This window comes from Vombatus ursinus, unplaced genomic scaffold, assembly GCF_900497805.2.
Source record: "Vombatus ursinus unplaced genomic scaffold, bare-nosed wombat genome assembly UNPS02014818.1, whole genome shotgun sequence".
Lineage (NCBI taxonomy): Eukaryota > Metazoa > Chordata > Mammalia > Diprotodontia > Vombatidae > Vombatus > Vombatus ursinus.
In genome coordinates, this window is record NW_020954596.1 from 4,206,931 (window position 1) to 4,232,119 (window position 25,189).

Below are 25,189 nucleotides of genomic sequence, written 5' to 3' on the forward strand. Positions count from 1 at the left end.
TCCAGAGAAACAGCAGTGATACATAGACCCACCACTGCTTCGCCATCTGGAGTGCTGGGCATGGCTCTGGGTACGTCATCTTTACAAAGATATTTTCAAACTGGAACACACACACAGCACTGTTTGTCTTTTGCCTTTCTTTTTCTCCCCAGCACTTAGCAGAGTACCTGGCACATTGCATGCACTTGATAAATGCCAGTTTCCATTCTGGAGAGCAATATGGAACCATGCCCAAAGGGCCACCAAACTGTGCCTAGTCTTTGATCCAGTAATCAAAAATTACACAGACCACTACTAGGCTTTAAAAAAAGAAGTTTTTAAAAAATATCTATAGCAGTTCTTTTTGTGGTGGCAGAGAACTGGAAATTCAGAGGATGCCCATCCATTGGGGAATGGCTGAACAAGATGTGTCATATAATTGTAATAGAATACTATTGTGCTATAAGAAATGATAAGCAGGCTGATTTCAGAAAAACCTAGAAACACTTACATGAACTGATGCAGAGTGAAGTGAGCAGAACCAGAACACTGTACATAGTAACAGCAACACTGTACAATGATCAACTGTGAACGACTTAGCTCTTCTCAGCGATACAATGATCCAAGACAATTCCAAAGGACTCATGCTGCGAAATGCTGTTCACCTCTAGAGGAAGAACTGATGGAGTCTGAATGCAGCACAAAGCACACTTTTTTCCCTTTATGCATTTTTTCATGTTTTTTTTTCCTTTTGGTCTGTTTCTTCTTTCACAACATGATTCATTTGTAAATGTGTTTTACATGACTGTATTATATAAATATAAAACTCCTGTCAAATTGTTTACTATCTTAGGGAGGGGGGAGGTAAGGGAGGAAGGGAAAAAATTTGGAACTCAAAGTTTTTTAAAAATAAAGATTAAAAATTGTCTTCACATGTAATTGGGAAAAATAAAATGCTAATTTTTAAAACATACCAGTTGACTAACCAACTGATATATGAAGAAGAGACTGACGAGGATGGTGAGAGCATAGAAAGCAAAGGAGAGAGGATCATAAGATCCTGAGAATCTATGGAGAGAATGGAGGATGCTGACTGGGGAGAAGAGAAGACTTAAGGAGATCGTGACATCAATCTTCCAAGGCTAATGAGTAGTCAAATGGAAGAAGGATTCGATTTCTTCCATCTGGAACAAAGAGTAGACGTTTCAGAAAGGCATATTTAAGTTCTATGTTCTGAAAAACTTTCTAACAAAAGATTTCTATGGAGGAGCAGAATAAGTTGCCTCAGGGAGAAAGTGAGTTTCCCTCTCACTAGAGGTCTCAAAACCAAGACTGTGATCACTTGTCATGGATGTCTGTTGGAGGAAGCCGGAAGGGAGTGAAGGGTGGGAGTACAGAACATCTGCAGTCCCTTCTAGCTCATAGAGTCTGTGATTCTCTCTGTTTAAACACTTTCTCTGGCAGGGGCAGTATGTGCCCCCCCCACCGCCGCCAGTGAAGTCTATTCTTTCTTCTCTCAGCACGCCTGAAGGGAAGGGGCAAAGAGATGGGACACAAGGGATACAGGATGGAGAGCACCATGCAGTCAAGTCATCAGTCATTCATTCCATATTTCACATATGCCAGGTACTGCGCCCCGGGAGAGGAATACAACCAAAACAAAAGACAGCCCCTTCCTTCGAGGAGCTTATATTCTAATAGGTAAAGATAACGTATAACCTACCATCCAGAGGATGCTAGGTAATGGGCAGATCTGAGCAACTGAGAGTTAATCTGTTAAGTTTCTATCTAGGCTGCAAGTCTGAGAGTTTGTTCTTAGCTTGTCACTACTTATCTCTGTTCACATCTACCCTAGTTAGCAAAGTCCAATAAGTCTCACTGCAATTCCAAAGAGCAAGACTTTTGGCAGGACCACAAGGTCACAGGACTATAGAACTTCCTATCTGACAGGGACTTCAGAGGGCATCCCATTTGTATCTAACAGGAATTCCCCTTACAGGGTCACCTCCAAAGATAGCCCGTTCCACTTTTGAACAGGATGAATTGTCCATGTTTTTTGACTTCTGTCAAGCAGAAATCTGCATCTGCCACTCATGTCCCTGTTTCTGTCTCTAGGGCCACACAGCACGTTGAATTCTTCTTCCATAACAACCCTTCAAATATGTGGAGAGAGCAATTGTGCCCCTATTAGACCTTCTCTTTGCCAGGGTAAACTTTCCCAAGTTCTTCCACCAATCTCTCAGGGTCTCCAGAGCTCACCTCTCTCACCTTCCTGGCCACCCTCCTCTATAAGAACTCAAGCTTATCAATATCTTTGACACAAAAGTAGGGCCCGCATCTGAGTACCATTTCCCAGAGATGCTCTGACCAAAACTGTCTAGAGCCTTTACCCTGAACAGTAAAGCTCTAGTGAGGCAAAAGTTGGACTTAAAACCAAGAAGACTGGGGTTCTAGGCACCCCTGGGACACATATTCGCTGGGTGAATCTCAGTGCTCTAAGCAACCCGTTAAGATCTTCAAATTGCAGAGAAGGTGCCAACTTACATTGATAGAAGGAGTTTCCCTATCTGAGAGTTCATTATACCAGTGAAATCACAGGTCCTCTCCCTATCCCTTTGGTTCACATTATCTATTTTGGCCACACCACTGACTCATTAAATTTGTGGTCCACTAAAACCCGTGAATGATCTATCTATACCTGCCACATCCTTTTTACAGTTGCTTTTTTAAAAAACCAAATGCAAACGTTGGCTCAGAGACAGGAAGTAAGTTATTCACATGGCTAGTATATATAGTAGCACTGAAAAAGAATAAGGTGATTTTGAGAACCCAATTGTAAGATTTTATATTTATCTTTGTTAAATTTTATTTTTGTTAGGGCTGGCCCATCTTTCTAGACCACTGACATCTTCTTGGTTCTGGGCTCTAGTGTTAGATATATTAATCATTCTTCCCAGGTTTACAAATGGGAGATATATGCCATCAATGGATTTGGAATCACTGATACAAATGCTAAACACCAGACTTCACTACAGAGGACTCTGAAAAAAGAAGATTTGGGCTGGGTGGACCCTGAGCCTGGAATATATTGTAGAAGCAGAGGTTTTTTTTTTTTTGGTTAGGCAATGGGGTTAAGCGACTTGCCCAGGGTCACACAGCTAGTAAGTGTTTAGAGGCAGAGCTTTTTAAGATAACTATATGACAAGAGCTTATTTCTCATCCCTGGTGAAAGGTCAAGAAAAACCCTTCACCTTCCCCATTAAGTGCAGGAAACACTCCAGCTGCTTAGGGTCTCTGGTCAATTGTGGTTTTGTTGACATAAAAATGGAAGGAATAGATTTTCACAGGTTAACATAAAGACACATTCACAGACCTTTCTCCTATCCTGTCCTCAGCTGAGAAGATACATACATAATGCATATGTCCATAGGGAAGTTCACTACGACATAAACTCCAGGGAAGGTCATAGACAATACTCATTTTAAAAAGCTACACAATCTATGACATTTCCTTTATTCAAGAGTTTTCTCCCTCTGATAAAACTACTTACTGGAGTCTGTAGAAATCTGGACATCTTTCAATGACCCTGGAGTTGGGCCAGTGTCCACAGCATCATCGCCATCATCTGCAAAGAAGAAGGAGGTTCTAGGTCACTCAAACAACAATAAATGAATAATTCATTTAGGTTTTTGCCATCTACTTTCCCAAATTACAGCTAGTGTTTGGTTCACAAATTTTTGTTGTTGTTGAGTTGTTTCCAACTCTTCATGACTCCTTTTGGGGTTTTCTTGGCAAAGATCCTAGAGTGATTTGCCATTTCCTTCTCCAGTTCATTTTACAGATGAAGAAACTGAGGCAAACGGGGTGAAGTAACTTGCTCAGGGTCACACAGCTAGTAAGTGTCTGAAGCCAGATTTGAACTTAGGAAGATGAGACTCATCTTCCTGAATCCAGGTATCCACTATGCCACCTAGCTGCCCATTTCACAAACTTTATGTAACTTTAAAATATGAAACCTTAGAAAACCCAACTTCCCAAGCACCCTTGGTAATAGTGTTTATCCATAATGTGGGGAATCACTCTAAAACCCAAACTATTTGATATTCAGATACAACAAGATGCACCTTCCATTAAAGACACAGGCCAGCATCCTGGCTCCTCTTCATCAAGGCTCAGAGAAACTCCTAAAACAGAAGGAATGGCACTTTCCAATGTCCTTTGACTACTTTCTAGGGGGACCTCAAAGAGCACCCAATTAGCCAGTGTGGCATCTCAGATACTCAAAATACAATCTGCACAGTCTCAGTCTGGCCTTCCCTGATGTGGATGACAGCAACCTCCACTCACCAGGCAAGTTCCCACCTCTGTCATGACCACTGACCCTCTCCAGGGTGCTCCCGTTCCTTCCCCCACCCTCCACTCCCACCCCGACTCTCTCCACAGCACTCCTGCAAAATGGGTTCTACCTTAGCAGTCAAACCTCAGATCCCTGTAATGGACTGGGGGGGGGGGGGGTGTCTCCTTTCCAAACCACTAACATGTGTCTACACTCCCATTTGATCCTCAACAAGCCCTGTGATCACTATTATTGTCCTCATTTAACAAATAAGTAGACAAAGGTTCAGAAAGAAGTAATTATTCATGGTTACACGGCTAGCAAATCAGCAAGTACGGTCTATAATAAAGCAGGCCCTATTTGGAGGTTCTGAACCTGGATTCTAATCCCAACTGTGCTATTTACAACCTGACTGCCCTCAGGCAGGTTGTGTACCCTCAGTTTCCACATCTATATCATGAGGAGTTGAATTATTTGAGATCGCTGAAGTTCCTCCCAGTTCTAAATTCTATGATATTATGTGACAGAAACCGGAGTAATCACAATAAGAGATTTGAAGTTTACAAAACACTTTTAAATATGTGAGCCTCACAAGACTGTGAGGTGGGTACTATGGGCATAATTATCTCCACTTTACAGATAAGAAAACCGAGGCACAGAGAGGTTAAACAACATGCCTACGGTCACCAAGTATGTAATGCCAGAGGCAGGTTTTAAAAGACGAGTTTCCCAACTCTAAATCCAGTACCCTTCTATGGTGCCACACCACTGCTCATGAGCAGAGCCCAGGTATCCTGACTGCCATTCTGATGTTCTCTCCACTGAACTACACTGTCAATGTATTCCCAACCACGATGGTACTCCATTTCTCACACACGCTCCTGGGCTCTGACTTCCCAAGGTAGCTCCCTTCTGATGGATGACACTTCTGTTCTTTAGGTCACTCAGATTTGAAACCTTGCTATCTTTACCTTTGATTCAATCCAATATAAGAAGCATTCGCTAAGTTCCTACCACATGCCAGGCATTGGTTAAGCCCTTGAGGTACAAAAAATAAAACACAAGAATCCCTGCCCTGAAGGAGCTTACATTCTACAAGGAGGAGTCACAACCCAAAAGCCTTAGGGTCACCCTTATCTCTCCTCTCTCACCCCTAGATCATTCACCAAGTCCTGGCCATTCTTTCTTTATCAAATCACTCCTGGCCACCCCTTCATTTCCGTTCTCACCGCCAGAACTCTGGCTTCATTTCCCCCACTTGTGTCTGGGTTATCGTGATCGTCTCCTATCTGCTCTCCCTGCCTCCAGTCTCTTTCCCCTCCAGTCCCCCTAACATAGTGCTGCCAGGTCACTCTTCCTAAAATACCACTGGCCACATTCAAATGTTCCCAGAGCATTTTGTCCGGAAGGAAACAACAACTATTGCCAGTACTCACATTTCTGGAGTCCTTTATAGTTTACAAGGCACTTCGTTTCACAATCTCTCCTTTGCTCATATTACCCTCTACCTTATTTAATACTGATTTGTGTACATGTAACATCTCCACTTAGTAGACACCAAATTCCTTGAAAGACTGAAATTGTCATTTTTTTTATCTTTGTCTCTCCAGAGCAGGTGAATAACAAAAGTCTGTTGGAATTGAATCTTTAACATTACTTCTTTGTTCTGGCGAGGCTCTGCCATCCTAGAGGATCAACTAGCAGTCAGGAGGGGCATAATCACTGTTTTCAACTATCTGTCCGGTGCCATCGCCAGTAGTCCTGACCTATGCCTTGCCACTGGACTTCCATGACTCTGGAGGACAGAATGAGGCTGGTATCTTAGCTCTGCCTCACTTAAATCCAATTCATTTGCAAGTCAAGTCACTGCCCTCTTGAAGTCTTTGGTCCTCTTAGACAACAAAGGACAAACAACAACAATCTTTTAACTATCCAAAAGGTTTCTCCCCCTCCCCCACCCAGGGGCTGGGTTTATTTGGCTTGGCTTCCAAGGAGAGATGGAGTATGGCCTCTTCATTGGATAGATGGGTAACACAGAGGCCTGTTAGATGCATCCCCAACGAGAGGTGCAAGCTTCTTCTTGAGGATGGAGATAGTGTTTTTGCCTCTGTCCATCCCTTATAGATGAGATAACAAAGATTTCGGACACCTGGATTGGTAAATCGGCTATGACTCATCGTTTGGTTCAGGGATAGACCAGATGGCCTCCGGGGTTTCTTCTGACTCACCAATTCTATGATTCTATGAATTACTATTTATAAAAAAAAAAAAAAAAAAAAAAAAAGGGCTGTACTTTCCCCCCATACCTGGCTCCGTATGGATGCTCTCTGATATCCGGAAGCAGTGCATTTTGCTGAAATTTCGAGAGGACAAACGCACACAGTTAGGGGGAAGAATCATGTTCTTCAGTCGGCCAAATGTGCACTCGGGGGTTACGACAGCATAGCAGGCCGTGTGAGCCTAGAACCAAATCAAACCACAGCAACAAAGAAAAAGTCACAACAAAGATTCAACCCTGAACACTAAGACAAACACCCAATGGGAAAATCTTGTATCAAGAAGAAACAGGAAAGGTGAAGGACCTGGGAAATGGAGAAGTACAGAGAGCAAGTGAAAAGACTCCAGGATTTGTAGGTGTGGGACCTGAATTCAAATCCCACCTCCAATATTTCCTATCTGGGTGATCTTGGTGAAGTTATAATCTCACTAGGCCACAGCTTCCTCCTCTGTAAAATGGGCAGCTCGGGCTAGATTTTTTCTTTTTTTTTTCTTTTTTTCTTTTTTTTGCTGAGGCAGTTGGGGTAAGTGTCTGAGGCCGGATTTGAACTCAGGTCCTCCTGACTCCAAGGCTGGAGCTCTATCCATTGCGCCACCTAGCTGCCCCTAGATTATTTCTAATAGCTTTTCTGGCAGGATGGCATAGTGAACAAGAACCTGAGTTTTGAGTTCTCCCTCTGACACTTATTTGCTGCACGATCTCAGACAAATCACTTAATTTCTCCAAGCTTTCAGTTTTATGATCCCTAAAATGGGGATAATACGATGATCAACTTTGATAGACTTAGCCCTTCTCAGCAATGCAATGAGCCAAGACAATTCCAAAAGACTCATGATGGAGAATGCTATCCACATCCAGAGAAAGAACTACAAAGTCTGAATGCAGATTGAAGCATACATACTATTTTCACTTTTCTTGGTTTTTTTCTTTCTCATGGTTTTTCCCTTTTGTTCTAATTCTTCTTTTACAATATGACTAATGTGGAAATATATTTAACATGATTGTACATGTATAACCTACATCAGACTGCTTGCTGTCTTAGGGAAGGGGGGAGGGGAAGGAGTGAGAAAAATTTGGAATTCAAAATCTTACAAAAATGAATGTTGAAAACTATCTTTACATTGGAAAATGGAAAAAATAAAAATTGGGGAAAAATAAAATACTATTAAGCACAAAATAAATAAATTAACCAGAAAAAAAAAAAGAGGATAATAATTGTACCTACTTCAGAGGGTTGTTGTGGGAATCAAGAGGTCATCTATTCAGCATCATCCCCACAGTTTAAGAAGTGCTGAAGGGGTGTGAGTGGAAAAAGTTTAAGAAGCTGTGATCGCCTTAAAGGACTATAGAAATGTCTATTATTATTATTATTGCTATCACTGTTATTATTATTAACAAATACTCCAGATGAACATTAAAATCTCTTATCTTGCCCTTAAGAGATGGTACAACGGGCAGATGGGTGGTGCAGTGGTTAGAGCACCAGCCCTGGAGTCAGGAAGACCTGAGTTCAAATCCAGCCTCAGACACTCACTAGCTGTGTGACCTTGGACAAGTCACTTAACCTCAATTGCCTCCTCCCTCCCCCCAAAAAAAGGTGGTACAGGGTATAGAGAATGTGCCCTGGGCTTGAGCCAGATGGCCTGGGTTTCCGTTAGGGCTCTATACTCAGTAGTTATGTGGCCACCAAGTTACTCCATCTTTCTATGCCTTAGTTTCCCAGAATCCCAGGGTCAGAGCTGAAAGGGACTTAAATGAACTTTGACTCCAACTTCCTCATTTTACAGGTGAGGAAAAAGAGACCCAGAAAGAGAAAATAATCATTGCTTCCATTTCTATAGTACCTTGTGGCTTACAACACACATTCTCTCAACAACCCCGTGCTGTACATCATACAAGCATTGTCATGCCCATATCACAGAGAAGGGTACTGAGATCAAGGGTGAGTGGATTTCAACTAGTAAGTGGCCAAAGGGGAACTCGAACCCAAGCCTCCTGATTCCCTGGAGAGGTCTTCTTTTCACTGCAGCATAATGCTGCTTCTCCTCTGCTACAGGTATGTGTGAATCTGTCTTATCACCTTACTAGACTGTAAGCTCCATTAAGGGAGAGACCATATTTAAACATTGTCTCTACCCCAGCACCAAGCATAGGGCTTTGTATACTGTAGGTGCTTAATAAATATGTGCTGAGTTTGCTCAACAGAGTTCAGTACTCAAGGAGTTCATAAATCACACTGAATTCACTCGGCAGAACAAAACTGCCTTCTCTCCACAGAAGATGCAGGTGTCTGGAGGCATTCTCAGGCCCCAAAACATTCAATCTTTTTCCTGTTTTCTAAGCCCTCCTCTAAAGCTCCCCACAGCCAGGTGGTGCAGTGAATACAGCACTGGTCCTGGAGTCAGGAAGATCTGAGTTCTGAGTTCAAACCTGCCTCAGTTACTATCTGTGTGACCTTGGGCAAGTCATTTAACTCCATTTGCCTCAGTTCCTCATCTATAAAATGGGTACACATTGGAGACGTATGGAGTCATGCCCACATGTACAAAAATATTCATAGCAGCTCTTTTTGTGGTGGCAATGAATTGGAAACTGAGAGGATGCCCATCAATTGGGAAATGGCTGAGCAAGTTGTGGTATATGAATGTAATGGAATACTACTGTGCTATAAGAAATGATGAGCAGGCTGACTTCAGAAAAACCTGGAAAGACCTGTATGGTCTGATGCTGAGTGGAGTGAGCAGTACCAGGAGAACATTGTACACAGTAACAGCCACGTTGTGCGATGACTAATATTGATAAACTTAACCCTTTCCAGCAATACAAAGATCTGAGACATCTCCAAAGGCCTCGTGATGGAAAATGCTATCCACAACCAAAGAAAGAACTAGGGAATTTGAATTGCTATTTTTTTCTCTTCTGTTGTTTTGTTTCCTCTTTCTGGTGGTTCCTCCTGTTGGTTCTAATTCTTACTTACAACATCATTAATGTGAAAATATGTTTAATATGAATGTAAATGTATAGCCTATATCAGATTGTGCGCCATCTTGGGGAGGAAGGGAGAGAAAAATTTTAAACTCAAAAGCATAAGGAAGTGATTGTTGATAAATCAAAATAAATTAATAAAAAATTAAAAAAAAAAAGAAGCATTGGGTCATGAAGAGCCGAATATGCCTGGATGATTGAACAACAACCCCTTTTACTATGCTTTCCTCCAAGAATGGCATCTACTCCAAGAGTGAAGGCTATTCCAGATTCCTGCTGCTTCCTACCTGAAATTCCCTTTTGGAAGGAGAGCTAAAGTCACAAAATAGGGGAAGGGAGAAGGGAATAAGCATTTACATAGCACCTATTATCTGCCAGGCACTGTCCTAAAAGCTTCACAAATATTGTCTTATTTCTCTGAGAGGTAAGGGCATTTCTTATTCCCATTTTATAATTGAGGAAACTGAGGCAAACATAGGTCAAGTGCCTTTCCCAGGGACACAGAGCTAGTAAGTGTTTGATGCCAGATTTAGACTCGGGTCTTCCTGACTCCCCACCTGGTGCTCTATCCACTGAGACATCTAGCAGTCTTCTCCACTTGATCTATTTAGCCTCAAAAATCTCCCCTAGATTCTCCATCTTAAGTTACAGAAAAGTGAATATCAATGATTCCAGGGAAGAGTTAGGCCAAGCTGATTGACATATCACAAATCCTTATCTAACAGTGGAAGCCAGGATGGCTAAGACTCAGCCCTGGAAGCAGATGGGGAGAAAAGGTGAATGAAAATCTCTCTCTCCTTCCCTAAGGTAGAAGAGATAGAGAGCAGTCAGAAGCTGGGAAAATCTGAAACTCTCAGACCTGGTGTTAGTGTGGTCACCCTAATGATTATTTCACAGTTCTTCTGTTACAGAAAGATGCCAAAGGATAATCAGCTAGATAAAGTTTTCACTTGCAAGTTACATAAGGGACAGACTCAATTTTTAAGAATAAAAGTCATTCACTGATTGATAAATGGTTAAAGCATAAAAGCAGTTCTTATATCGAAAAATTCTCCAAATCCCTAATAATTAGAGAAATGCAAATTAAAGAAATCCATGTTACACCCATCAAATCAGCAAAGTTGACAACAAAAAGAAAAAGACAAATGCTGGAGGGGTTATGGGAAAACAGGCACTTTGATGTACTGTTGGTGGGGCTGTGAATTAATTGCTCCAGCCATCCCGGAAAGCAATTTGGAGCTATGCCTCCAAAATTATTAAACTGGACATACATTTTTTAATGCAGCAATATCCCCACTAGATCTATATTTTAAAGAAAATAGAAAAAGACTCATCTGTACAAAATTATTTACAGCAGCTCTTTTTAGGGTAACAAAGAATTTGAAACTAAGGGGGTGCTCATCAAGTGACTAACTAAAGTTATGGTGTATGAATGTAATGCAGTACTATTGTGCTATGAGAAAGAGTGTTTCAGAGAAACCTAGAAAGATTTGTGTGAATTGATGCAGAGTGAAGGAATTAGAATCAGGAGAATAATTTATATCAAAATATCAACCTTGTAAAATTTTAAAAGACTTAGGAATTCTGATCAATACAATGATTAACCATAATTCCAGAGGACCAATGATAAAGGATGCTACTCAGAGACCGGATGAACCAAATATGCAGAATAAGACACACAATTCTGGACATGGCCAATGTGGGAATTTGTTTTGCTTGACTATTTTTTTAAAGGGTTGGTTTTCTTTTTCTTTTTTTTAGTGTAGGGGAGAAGTGGGGAGCAAAAAATATTCTTGATATTTGAAAAAAATGATTTAATTTTAAAAAAAAGATAATCAACTAGATAAGAATTTTTGTGGAGGTACAGTGTGGTTCTCGGCATTGCAAAATTCCTGGATCACTGTTTCCTGAGTCTGTGTGTATATCTGGACAAGTCTAACATACGACCACGCGCTCTGAGCTGCCAACTGCCAAAAGCTGGTGCAGAGAATGATGTTAAGGTAGGGCAGAGATGACTATGTCACAGGTCAGAGGATAGCCCTATTTCTAAAACCACCTCTGAGAATTGCCCTCTTTTCCCTGGAGCTGCTAGATCTGAGAGAGATCTCAGAACCCTAGGTCTATACCCTAAACAACTGAAAAGCTAAAAAGTACATACAGGGAAATCTGATGATACCTTATAAGAGCAAATAAACTCCACACTGGGATGAAATGGAAGACAACTCAGTCTTTCTTGGGCGACTCAAAAAGCATAGCAGAGATCTGTAGGGCCCTGGGGTCATCATGATGAACTTTTCATGATCGTTGTACTAGGGGTTTGGGGGACCTCAGAGAAGGGAAGAAATCGCATTAGCAGTGTCTCATGCCAATGGCATGAGGCCTACCGCATGCAACCCAGGGACTAAGGTAAGTTCAATGTACCAGGGAAACTTGGGGAACATGTAGAGGAAGATGAAGACAGGTGACAGGTCTGTTTCCAGTGCTAGGGCATAAGCTGCCACTGAAGAAAGGAAAGGGGAACGTTTATTAAGTACCTACTGTGTACCAGGCTCTGTGCTACTCGCTTTACAAATATTATCTCATTTGAAGGGGGAATCAGAATGCAGGCTGTCATGGGGTGGGGGGAGGAGAGGAATGGGGAGCAAATTTGGAACTCAAAATCTTGTGGAAGTAAATGTTGAAAACTAAAAATAAATAAATAAATTGGGGGAAGAAATAAAGAAGACAGCTACTTTGACAGTAAAAAAAAAAAATCATCTCATTTGAAGCCGATTTCCCTTTAATCCAGGACAAAACCAGCCACCAAAGAAGTCAGACCTAAGTCTAACATGATAGCATCTGAACCTACTAGAGCAAAGAATTCAGCAATCAATCAATCAATCAATCACATCTTTCTCAAGAGAATTCTGTGAATTTGACAAGAAACTCTTTCCTAAACCGTCCCACTCTGGCTGGTTCTCTATCTAATAGCAATACTGTGGCAACAAGCAGCCAAGGTTCAATTAAACATCTATTAAGTGCCTACTGTGTGCAGAGTTCTGTAGGGCACTGGGGTAAGATGAGGTCATTGTCCTCATGGCGCCCACAGTCTAACAGGGGGTGAAATACAAACACAGATCCACTATAACGTACATTATTCCATGATAAGGACATTAGAAAGGAGCAAACCAAGTACTTTGTGAAGTTTATGGGAGAACATTGTTATGGCTGGGGGATAAGGGGGGAAATCAAGGAAGGCTTTAATGAGCTGGAAGCTTTATAGAATACATAGACATTCAACATCCATAGATGGCCAAGGAGGACACTCCAACCATGGCGACTATGATGAACAAAGGCACGGAAAAAATGGCACCAGGCATGTTCAGGGTCGTCCTGAAAGGAAAGTCATCCTGCTTGGCTGGAGCCAAGAATGAATGGAGGGGAGTCCTGTGAAATCACCTGGACTGGTAGACAGTGAAAGATTGGAGAGGGCCTTCACTACCAAGCAAAGGGGTGAGGTTTTATTTTACAGAGATATAGAAACCAAGTTCCCAATACTCCTGACATGCCCAAAGCTCCCTGAATTAAGTTTAACCTAATAGCTGTGTGAGGTAAGGAACAAAACTCTGTTGTTCACTAACATAAGATATAAAGCAGAGAGTTCTGTCTTGATTAGTTTCTTCCTAAGTTCCACTGTAATAATTCACAAATGCCATAAGATTTCAGAGTTGGACTAGAGTCAGGGATGGGGAACCTGTGGCCTTTTATTAAGGGGATTTGTTCTGTGAAGTTTGTATTCAATCAAAGGGCCGCATTTGAGGACTTAAAGGTTCCGTAGCGGTGGCAGACAATAAAGATCTCCAGCAATGTGGTAAAGCTTATGGGCTCCTTCTCAAAATCATGTTTTTAAATGCATAAAACAGAACAAAAAGGATTACAAAGGAAACCAAATACATTGAAACACAGCTATCAATATATTAAAAAAAAAAGTTCACATATTCCAGATTAAGAAGCCCTGGTCTAGTCCAATTCCATTACTTTATTCAAGAAACTGAGGCCCAAAGAGTTTAAATGAACTATCTATGGTCCCTTACATATAAGTGGCAGAAGTGGGATTCAAATCCAGGTCTTCAGACTCCATTATCCTTTCCACAATGTGATGCTTCCTTTTATCTGTTGTCTCCCCCACCCCCATTAGATTGTGAGCTCCTTGAGGACAGGGACTGTCTTTGACCTTTCTTTGTAACCCCAGCATTCAGCACAGTGCCTGGCACAGAGTAAGCACGTAATAAATGTTTACTGACCGCCTGCCAAGTTTGTTGAACCAAAGCATTTTGTCCACCTTAAAGCGTTACACGGGTAAGAATTGTTCTTATGATTGGGACTATTAGGAACCTACCAGAATGCCACACCATTCACACCGCATGCCTGACAGCACCTCTGAGGACCCACAGGTCTTCTTACACACCTCGCAGCGGGCATTTGATGAGATATTCCCCTCCCTCCAGTGATGATGGTATGTGTCCTGAAAACAAGGATCAGAGACAGTGTTAATCAATAGAAAGGAATAATGATTCAGAAAAACTAAGAAGCCAAATCATAGGAGGCTTTAAATTCTCAACTCAACTAAATAAATGTTTATTAAGCGTCTACCATGTGCCAGGCACTGTGCTAAGCCCTGGGGATACAAAAAAGAGGCATCCCTGCCCTCAAGGAGCTTATAATCTAATGGATGATGTCTGGGTTATGAACCTGGGATGACCAGAAGGCTGATGTGCCTTTGACAGAAAGAATAGGGGAAAGCTTAGGGTAAAAAATAATGAATTTGGTTTTGAGCATGCTGAGTTTGAGATGTCCTTAATACATCCAGTTTGAAACACCAAAAAGTCAACAGGTGGTGAAGAACTGAAGCTCAGAGGAGAGAACAGAGCCGGATACATACTTGGTGAGGTTTCTGCATACAGATGATAATAAAATCTATGACTAGGAGCTCCCTGAGGGCAGGGCCCAAGCCCCGTCTTTCCCCTGCTTCCCCAACAGCAAAGCCAAGCACAGAGAAGGTGCCAAGGAAAGATTTTCCAAAATCAGCTAAACTCTACGAAGCTGCCCTGTTTGTCATTTGGGAAGAACGTTCCCTGGCACAGTCTCACAACCCTGGGCATTCCTCAGAGGTCTGTCAGGGCATCCGGAAAGTTCCCGCACTTACGTGGTCCTGGTGGCCGTCCTGATGACACTGGCGGCAGTCACTGCAGGCAAACGGGACGCAGTCGGCATGCACATACAGCTCACAAACTGAGGGGGGAAGAAAGCATTTCATTCAGACGGCCATGGCCTCCATCCAAAGCTCCGTTCGGAGCACCTGGCTCGTTCTTGCCTTTTATGCTTGAGTCCATTCCGTCAACTTTAACGTCCATCCCTGCTTCAAATCTTACTCCCTCTTCAGGATCCAGCTCAGGTAGCCACCTCCTAACCCTGCCCCTCCCAATAATTCATACTTCTCTAACACATTTTTTTCACTGACCTATTACTAACAGCATATACATCCTGTTGGCCCTTTTAGCCTGAGAGTTTCAATGTACAGCCACCTCTGTATCCCCCCAAATGCTTGACCTCCGAGCCAGGCAGTAGAGCACGATGTTTGTTGAAGAATGTATCGATCGACAAGCATTTATTAAGTGCCTATGTTCCAGGAGCTTTCCTAAGTGTTGAAAGTACAAGGATGAAGGTGAAATAATCCCTACCCTCAAGGACCTTACTTTCTAATAAGAGATAACATTCACATATAGAAGCATATACAAGACATAGGCAACTCAGATACACAGACCACCACCTCCTCTCCCAGGAACTAAGGAGTTATGTGTCATTTTGTCACGGTGTTATCATCTCAATCAATAGAAAAAAAATAGGATAGCAAATACTATTATGTGGTAGGGGGTGAGGTCCCACGAAATTCTAATGTTAAAAAGAGGTCCCCATCGTCAAAACGGTTGGAAACAGTTGGTATAGCTCAAAATACATTGAACTGAAGGTCAGGAGACCTGGGTTCTAGAACTAGTCACCTCTCCCTCAGTTTCCCAGCTACAAAATAAGGAACAGGGTCCCTAAGGTCTCATCAATTCCTCAGATTCAATGACTCTTTGACTAAGCCGAAAGGGAAAGAGATCAAGATGCTGTAAAAGGCATGACATGTTTTATTCTAACTCTGAAGTGAGCCAAACCCCCCAACTATTTCATACTGATTTCTAAATCTCCACCATGTGCTCAGTGTTCTCAGAAAGCACACGTGCCTCCTGGTCCCTGTCTCTTAGGAAGCTTCCGTTCCAGAGCAGGCTGGCCACACACCCACACATTGTATGTTTTTAGTTTTAATGTCTGTTTTTACATTTCCTGGCAAAAGGTAGAAAAAGCGAAGATCCCTGTTTGACCCCACTAAGCCCCAGAAATCTACATCTTCGAAAAGACGTTTGGAGCAGGGTTTCTTAACTTGGGGTCATGAACTTGTTTTTGAATTTTGATAACCATATTTCAACAGAATTGGTTTCCTTTGTAATCCTATGGATTTTATTTTATACATTTAAAAACATTCTTTTCAGATGGGGAGGTTCCTTACTTAGACTTTAGCAGAGCACCAAAGGGGTCCATGACACAAAAAATGTTAAGAACCTCTGGATTAGAGGGAAAGGGAAAAGTTTAGTGGGCAGGAAAGCATCCCAGCTACACAAGGCAGTTCAGAAAAAGCCATGGTGTTCGGTGAGAGAGGATGAGACCATGAGATGAGGCACTGTTAGACACCAACTCTCTCCACTGCTATTTCCTATGAAGGCAGACTTGGTCAAAACTAGCACAGGACTGCAGCACATAGTTGACCATAAGAGTCAACCCCAGGAAGATTCTGAGAAATAGTTACCAACTTCAGTATTTTGTTCAGTTTATTATTTTTTTAATTTTTAAAATGTATTTTATTTTTGATTCAGGGAACAAAACAAGCATTTCCATAACACAGTACAATAAAAAAAGATGATTGCACATGAAACAACAAATCTTCAACTTGCTATTCCTTCTAAATATACAACAAAGTTATCATGTAAATTTCATTTCCCCCCTTTTTTTCTTACCTCCCCACCCCCTGCCCTAGAGATGGCTACCATTACACACACACACACTTACACAAAAACACACACACACGTAGAATTATTCTAACAATCTACGAACAGACAAGATTAGTAGAGATTCTCAGAGAACCCACTCCTCTATCTCTACAAATACTCTTCCAAGGAACAGAAAAATAGAAGTCACTCTTTAAGGATCTCTTTTCATGGACAGAACAGCCCTGTGAATTTCTTCTATCCATCTGGAATGGGTCGGTCATCAGAGAACCCCAAAGGCCAGTCTCACAATCACCAGAACCACCAAATTTCTGCTTCAGTCTATCATTTGAAGCTATCAAAAATCCTTTGGGATTACAATATCACATGATGATGAATTCTGAGTTGGAAGAGGCCTTAGAGGTCCATCTAGTCCAGGGGTTCTTTGTGTGTGTGTGTGTGTGTGTGATGGCCTCCATTTGGACAGTCTGGCGAAGCCTTTGGACCCCTTCTCAGAATCATGTTTCTAAATAATTGAAGGAAATGCTTAATTTCAGTTGGAGTTTATTGAAAACAAAATTTCTGTGATGAAATACTACTGTGCTGTAAGAAATGATGAGCAGGTTGCTTGTAGAAAAACATGGATGGGGCAGGTAGGTGGTACAGTGGATAGAGCACCGGCCCTGAGTTCAGGAGGATCTGAGTTCAAATTCGGCCTCAGACACATAACACTAGCTGTGTGACCCTGGACAAGTCACTTAACCCCACTGCCTAGCCAAAACAAAGCAAAACAAAAAAACATGGATAGACTAGCATGAAATAATGCAGAATTAAATAAGCAGAATCAAGAGAACATTGTATACGGTAACAGCAATGTTGTTTGAAGAATAACTGTGAATAACATAGCTATTCTGAGTAGTATAAACATTCAAATCAACTATGAAGGACTTATGAAGGAAAGTGCTATCTACCTCCAGGGAAAGAACTGGATATTGTATGGTACCACGTATATTTATATCAAATATTGACCTTCTCTATTGCAGGGTTGGAAGGGAAGGAGACAACTCCTGCAACTCAAAAATTTAATAAAATAAATAAATTTAATTAATTTTTTTTTTTGGTGAGGCAATTGGGGTTAAGTGACTTGCCCAGGGTCACACAGCTAGTAAGTATCACGTGTCTGAGGCTGGATTTGAACTCAGGTCCTCCTGACTCCAGGGTTGGTGCTCTATCCACTGCGCCACCTACCTGCCTCAATTTAATTTTAAAAAAAGAAAAGAAAGTTGCAATGTGGTTTTTGTTTTTTTTTTTCTTCATCCAAGTTCACAGACTCCTTGAAATCTATCTAAGGAACCCTCTTTTCACGGTACCACCCTGACTGTATACTAGCATACTAAGACAGTATGGAGTAGTGGATAGTACACTGGACTTGGAATTAAGAAAACCTGATCAAAGGTATGGCAATCAACTAGGGAATGGCTAAACAAGCTGTGGCATATGATTATAATGGAATATTATTATGCTATAAGAAATGGCAAGCAGAAGGATTTCAGAAAAATCAGGGAAGACTTACATAAACTGATACATAGTGAACAGAACCAGGACAATGTTGTACACAATAACAGCAATATTGAAGAACTGTGAATGACTTAGCTATTCTTAGCAATGCAATGATCCAAGACAATCCCAAAGGACTAATGATGAAGCATGCTATCTGCCTCCAGAGAAAGAAGTGATATTGTTTGAATACAGACTGAAGCATGCTGTTTTTTTACTTTCTTTCATTTTTTTCTTTTATTCCAGTCTTCTTGTACAAAATGACTGATAGAGAAATGTTAAACATAATTGCACATGTAGAACCTATATCTGATCGTTTACTGCCTCAGGGAGAAGGGAGGGGAGGGAGAGAGGGATATTACTTGGAACTCAAAACTTTAAATAAAAGTGTTTAAAAAAAAAAAAAAGAAAGAAGAAGACCTGAGTTCAAATCCTGCCTCAGTTGCTTACTAGTTGTGTGATCCTGAACAAGTCACTTCATTTCTCCTGGCCTCATCTCTAGAATAGCGGAGTTGGCCTGGATGATCTCCAAGGTCCCTTTTCCAAATATATGATCTTATAATCCTATTCCCTCCCAATTTTGGGTCACCTGCAAATTTGAGAGGTATCCATCCAACTCATTAATGAGAATATTATTTTTCCTTACAGAGGCATAGTTGTTCCCAAGCACCCCTTGACTAGGCTTCTCTGAGATGGCGTTTTACTTTCTCCTACTGAATCCCAGTACAAACAAGGACTTATGAAAGTAAAGCTGGGTAAAGGATGTCAGCAAAGAAATAATGATCAAAACAAGAAGAGAGGTTGGCCATCTTGCACTAGGGTTAACCAGCTGGTTATAATATAATATGTATGATATGATACATGATATGATATGATATGATATGATATGATATGATATAATATAATGTAATAACTGGTGTGCTCAGTGACTATCCTGGAGATCTCCACATAGGTCGAGAAAGACTCCCAAAACAGAAGGTGGCAGCCTCATGGTAAACTTATGAGAGGAGTCATATAAGAGCCAGGGGAGATGGCCAACTGTGGATGAGCCATGATCTGAATTACTAGAAGAAAGACCCACCATCAATGAGATCGTATACTCATTTAAGTATCTGATTAATAAATTAATAATTAGAATGGTATGTAAGGGGTGTTAAGGGATAACTAGCACCTCTGATGTGAGGGCTGCTCATCTACCTTTGGTATCCAGCTGGTCACCCAACTCTCACCTGTAGCTCCAAGAATCTGTAGCATGCCCAGGGGCCACATCCCAGTAAACCATCTCAGCAGACGGACTAAACCAGGTTGAGGGTAACCAACAGGCCTCAAACTCATCAATGAGTTAGGGAGGTGACTATACCAAGCATGTGAAGACTTTTCCCTGGCAGAATGGGCAGATGAAAACAATTCGTTCCAATGGCTATGAAGGCGGCTGAAGCAGGCACTGTGGAGGGCTTAGAGCTCAGTCAGACATTAAAGACACCAAGGATATCCACTGCATCCCCGGCCATTGTCAGTCATTCTGATTTTTGTCTTGCCACTGGACTTCAATGACTCAGGAAGACAGAGTGAGGCTGATGACTTTGTGCATCTCTGCCTTACTTAAATCCAATTCACAAGGAAGTCAACACCCCATGATGTCATATTGGTCCTCTACAAAAATGAAGAACAAACACAGAACAGAAGACTGGAAAGGAGATGATAAAGAGGGTCTTAAGAGAACTACCACCAGGGTCAGGGAGAGGCTAAGAGGTTGGGAGGTAAGCTGGAAGAAGACTGGTCTGGAGATGACACAAGTCTCCCCTGATTTCAGAGAAAACAGTGAGACAGTTAAGGACTAAATGTATGCCACAGTCTCCTGCAGTGACTAGATTGTTCCCAAAGGCCAATGGCTCCTACTAGGCAAAATTAATGGAAACATGAATGTTTGCAGTATATATTACTATCACAAATAGGGCAACTTTAGCACGGAAGCAATGGAGATCCATTTGAGCATTCAAGTATTGTGAGCCCCTATGCTAATGAAGGGGGGAATGTTGCTACATCCCATTAGCGATGCCCTTTAAATACTGACGTGCACTAAAGAGAGTCTTGTTCAACAGGAAAACTAGGGCAGATGGAGAGGTGATTTGCAGATGGGTGGAAGAAACCCACAGGAAGAGGCTTGAGAACTACCTTGTTGAAACTGGACCCAGGATGCCAAGAAATGAATTCCCAAGGTCAAACTAGTTCAGCAATTTGAGCGCCATTATTCTAAAAGCTCCATGAACATTCCCTTTCTTAAGTGGAAAAGAACAGAATAAATGGCTCATGGCAAGGTCCTCGGAAGCACAAAAGCCCCTGGAAAAGAGGCGATTATACCTTCCTAAGATGCACCGATTCTTCAAATCTGAGACCATAGGAAGCCTTTAGACCCAAGCCTGTTCATCAACCCAGCACTTAGAGGCAAACTTCTGATTGGGGCAATGAGCTGACATCTGTAGAACCTCCTTTGAGAAGCACTTTCTTTACAACAACAATTCAAGGCCCTAGCTCCACTTGGCTCATGGTCTATTTCTGGAAAAATCACATTCCCTATATACTAAATATGGGAAAACATCATCAAAGTTCCTCAGCTTTGGAGATCCCTTCCGTCACAGGGTAAACCTAGCCTGCTGGGCCCTAAGAAGACAGCAAATCCTACTGTCCAACCTAGCCAGGGCAGAAGTACCTTCAAAACATGGACAGTTCCGACTGCCCCTTACATATACATTGTTAACTTTATGTATTACAGTTATCTGGGTTTGCCTCTTACTAATGTGTTGACTGCTCCAGGAGGGCAAGGGCCATGCATGCCTTATCTTATCTCATCCAGCATGCTGCCCAGGGCTTGGAACACTACTAGAGTCTCATAAATGATGGTCAATCAAATGAGTAAATGTTGCTGTTGGAAGTTCCCATGAACTTTAATCTCAGTTTAATCTTAGACTCGAGAGTGTCAGAACTGGAAAGGTCCAGGGCCATGCATGGAAGACATCCTTCATTTTACAAAAGACAGAACGAGAGGAAGGGTTACACAGTTAGTTACTGGCAGAACCTGAATTCTAAAACAAGACTCATAAGAACATAGAGTTAGAAAGGACGTTTATAGGATAGTTAATAAAATCTCATTGGAGCTTCATAACAACTCAATGAAGGAGATACTACAAGTATTACTATCTTCCATTTTATAGGTGAGGAAATAGGCTCAGAGTGAGTAACTGCCCATGACCACAAAGGGAATAAGCATCAGCTTATTATTTGGGCCTTCCTGGCTCCAAGTCCAGCACTCTACTCATTATACCACCCTACCTATCAGGATCTTTGCAGAGGTAGTTCAAATCACTATATCATTTCTCACGTGTGTGTGTGTGTGTGTGTGTGTGTGTGTGTGTGTGTCTGTGTGTAGCTGTCTGTTTGTTAAAGTAAAGAACCTCAGCAGGTTTGTTTTTTTCTTTAAAAAAAAAATGCACCATTTTAAGAGAATGAATACATCAGTAACACTAAAGAGTAAAAGAAAACCAACTTAAAATCCCTGGTGAAGTAAAGAAGGGAGGACTCAGGGGAAACATGATAGCAGTCTTCAAGTATCTGAAGTTGGTCCCGGAGGGCAGAACTAATGAGGAACAATGGGGATAGAGTGCACAGAGGCAGATTTTGGCACAATGTAAGAAAAAGTAGAGTGAAGTGCCAGTCTTGAGAAAGTGAGCTTCCCCTCACTGGAGATACTCAAACAGAGCCTAGGTGACCATTTGTAGAAAAGCTTCTTGTTCAAGTACGGATTGGACAAGATCAAGGGTCTTTAATCTGGGGTCTGTGAATCTAGTTGTTTAATATGTTGATAATTGTATTTCTATATTTCTAACTGTAAAGGCAGTTAGGTGGTACAGTAGACAGAGCACCAGGCCCGGAGTCAGGAAGACCAGAGTTCAAATTTGGCCTCACACACTTACTTGTTGTGTGACCCCTGGGTAAGTCATTTAACCCTGTTTGCCTCAGTTTCCTCATTTGTAAAAATGAGCTGGAGAAGGAAATGGCAAACCTCTCCAGTATCTTTGACAAGAAAACCCCAAATAGGGTCACAAAGAGTCAGACACAACTGAAAAAACAACTAAACAATAACAACCGTTTTTCACTAAAACTGACTGCCTTTGTAATCCCTTCTGTTTTATTTTATGCATTTGAAAACATTATTCTGAGAAAGGGTCCCCAGATGTCACCAGATTGCCAGAGGAGTTCATGACACAAAAATGGCTAAGAACTCCTACAATGGACTAAAAGATCTTCGAAGCCCTTCCAGTTCTGAGATTTTCTATTCAGAACGGCTTAAAGCTAGGGACAGAGGGAAGGGAAGAAGGGGGATGGAAATAAGCCATTAAATAGCACAGTGCCTAAATGCTTTACCAATATTATCTCATTTGATCCTCACAATAACCCTGGGAGGTAGGTGCTATTATTATCCCCATTTTATAGTCGAGGAAACAGAGGCTGAGAGAAGTGAAATGATTTGCCCAGGGTCATACAGTTAGTAAGTGTCTGTGGCTAGATTTGAACTCAGGCCTTCCTGACTCCAGGTCTAGTGCTGTATCTACTATGCCACCTAGTTGCCTCTTGCCCAGTTAAATTTACCTCAACTTCTCCCAAATACACTTAAAAGGGCAGTGAGCTCCCTGTTTTTCACATCATTCACAAGGAATTCTGACTTCTGTTATGCCAAATTTGAGCAACACAAGTTTCCTGTGTACCTACTGTGTCAAACGGGCATGGAAGTCATTAAAATGCACAGCAGTGAACTTGAGTATCAGGGGACAGTGGCCGGAATCCAGGCACAGACAAATACCAATACCACCTGGTGGATCAAGAGCAAGGCATTTCAACTCTCTCAGCCTCAGCATCCTTGTCTCTAAAATGGGGATAATAAGAATTGTGTGACCCTCCTCTAAGGTCTCTTGTGAGCAGAAGAGCTCTGTGTAACCTCAAAGCAAAACGGTAATGAGAATGACTATATCATTCAAAAAAATCTCCATGGAAAGAGCTGCATATCTCTCCAGCAAAGGTGGTTTGAGGTTTAGAAATGATCCTTCCCTTCCTGGGAATAGACAGTGTTTGCTGTTATTAGCCCCTGTGTAAAGTACTTGTGGCTAGAAGTGTCAGATCAGGCTTTGGAATATCACTGTTCTGTGGGAAATGGAACTGGGATCCTGGATGCTGAGTCAGGGTAGTTGTTGAAGGCTGGATGGATCCAATGAATATTCATTCTTAGTCCTCCAAGTAGGCAGACAGCTATGATTGGCATGAAGCACCCGCCTTGGGTCTAATGCCAGGGCTCAGTGTGTGTTATAGTTATATGTGTGACTTAGGTACTGCCGACAAGACTATGAGCTTCATCAGCACACCATACTTCAGAATCTTTTTTTCTGGGTGACATGGGAACCACATTTTTGAAAGATTTATACCTTTTTGTACAAAAAAAAAAAAAAAAAGAATTCACAAGTCAACAAGACACTGCCAGCCGTAGGTTTACAGAGTATGAAAATACTTCACAGTTTTATGTAGCTGAATAGCATTCATCTTTGCTGTAATTTCACAAGACAAATTAATAAATATAATAGTGAAATAAATGTCACTTTCCTGACACCAAAAAAAAAAAAAAAAAAGGACTATAAGCTTCATGAAAGCAGGCATTGCAGAGGATCCACATTTTGTATCTTCCCAGCCCTGAACACCAAACCCCATACAGGGCAGGCACCTAAATAAAGCAAATTTACTCAACTGTCAAATCTTCACAACAGCCTTGTAAAGGTAGGCAGTGATAGTGTTACTATTTCCATTTTATAGACAATAAAGTTAAGGTCCACAGAGGAGTCCTTTGTCAAATAGCTAGTGGGACCCAGGTCTTCTAATTACACGCTTGCAGTATTGACTGAGGTAAAGAAATATCTTGTCCCACCCCAGAGGAGCTCACAGCCTGGCTGACATCTCCAAGGCAAAAAACAATAATACTAAGAGTAAACAGTTCATTATAAGTCTAAGAAGGTCAAAAGGTCAAGGTTCTTCTTATGAGCTTCCAATTCCTGTCCTTTTCTAGGATTTCCAATCAATGGAAAAAGTCATCCTCAGGGTTAGAAAAATGGTGGCCTAGTTGGGTTTGGGGTTATATGATCTCCCAGTTGTGGGGCTGGCAGCAGGACCAGAGATGGCCTCATCTCAGGGGCTTGTAGCAGGGGGATTTATGAGCTTCCTGGGTCGACCCATCAGTCAGGAAAAGGCTTTAGGAGGAGTAGCCAGAAGCAAGGGATGATGATACTGGAGGGCTACTAAGCCTAGGCCTCAGATCTCTGACTAGGAGTCCACCTGAAGTGTCAGGGCACTGGGAGAGAAAATGTAGAGGCAAATCACCCCAAGAAACTTGATGACTATAATTATTAGTCAAAGAGAAAGAGACCCAGTAGTGGAAAGAGGCCTAAACTTAGAAAGGAAAGAGGCCTGTGTTGGTGTCCTTACTCTTCCTTTATCTCTGTGTGACTGTGGGTAACAATCACTTCAGATTAAGAGATCATGGACTGAGATCTCAGAAGGATTTAAAACATCTCAAGCTACTGTAACCCCCTCATTTTGCTTCCTCGAGATCTGGTTGCCTGGCTGTAAATAAAAGGTAATAATAGTTGTCCTGTCTGGCACTCCCATTCTGCTGTGTGAACCAACATGAGATAACCGGCAGAAAAGGACTTTGTCATCGTAACGTAGCATACCTACACACGTGCAGGATGACGACGATGACAAGGATGATGAAGCCTAAAGTTCCTAGTGACCCACGAAGGGTCAGGGAGGATTCCAAAGGCCAGCCCAAACTCCCTGGCACATGGACAGCTGGAGAGATAGGGGACCATCTGTAACTTACAACAATCTACCAGGCTGTAGTCACAAATCCTAGTTTACAGGCACAGACACAGAAGCTTGGGGCAAAGAAGT

The 25,189-nt window shown here is 41.8% G+C and overlaps 1 protein-coding gene across 1 annotated transcript in view; it reads right to left on the reverse strand.

Annotated features, from left to right (window-relative positions):
* The window catches only part of DGKQ (diacylglycerol kinase theta), a 108,414-nt gene that overhangs the window by 57,572 nt on the left and 25,653 nt on the right, over nt 1-25,189 (reverse strand). Inside the window, exons 4-7 of the mRNA XM_027836338.1 lie at nt 14,764-14,849; nt 13,957-14,082; nt 6,622-6,775; nt 3,530-3,604 (exon numbers count right to left, since the gene is read on the reverse strand). Of these exons, the coding sequence (XP_027692139.1) occupies nt 3,530-3,604; nt 6,622-6,775; nt 13,957-14,082; nt 14,764-14,849 (441 nt within the window). The remainder of the gene's footprint in view (nt 1-3,529; nt 3,605-6,621; nt 6,776-13,956; nt 14,083-14,763; nt 14,850-25,189) is intronic.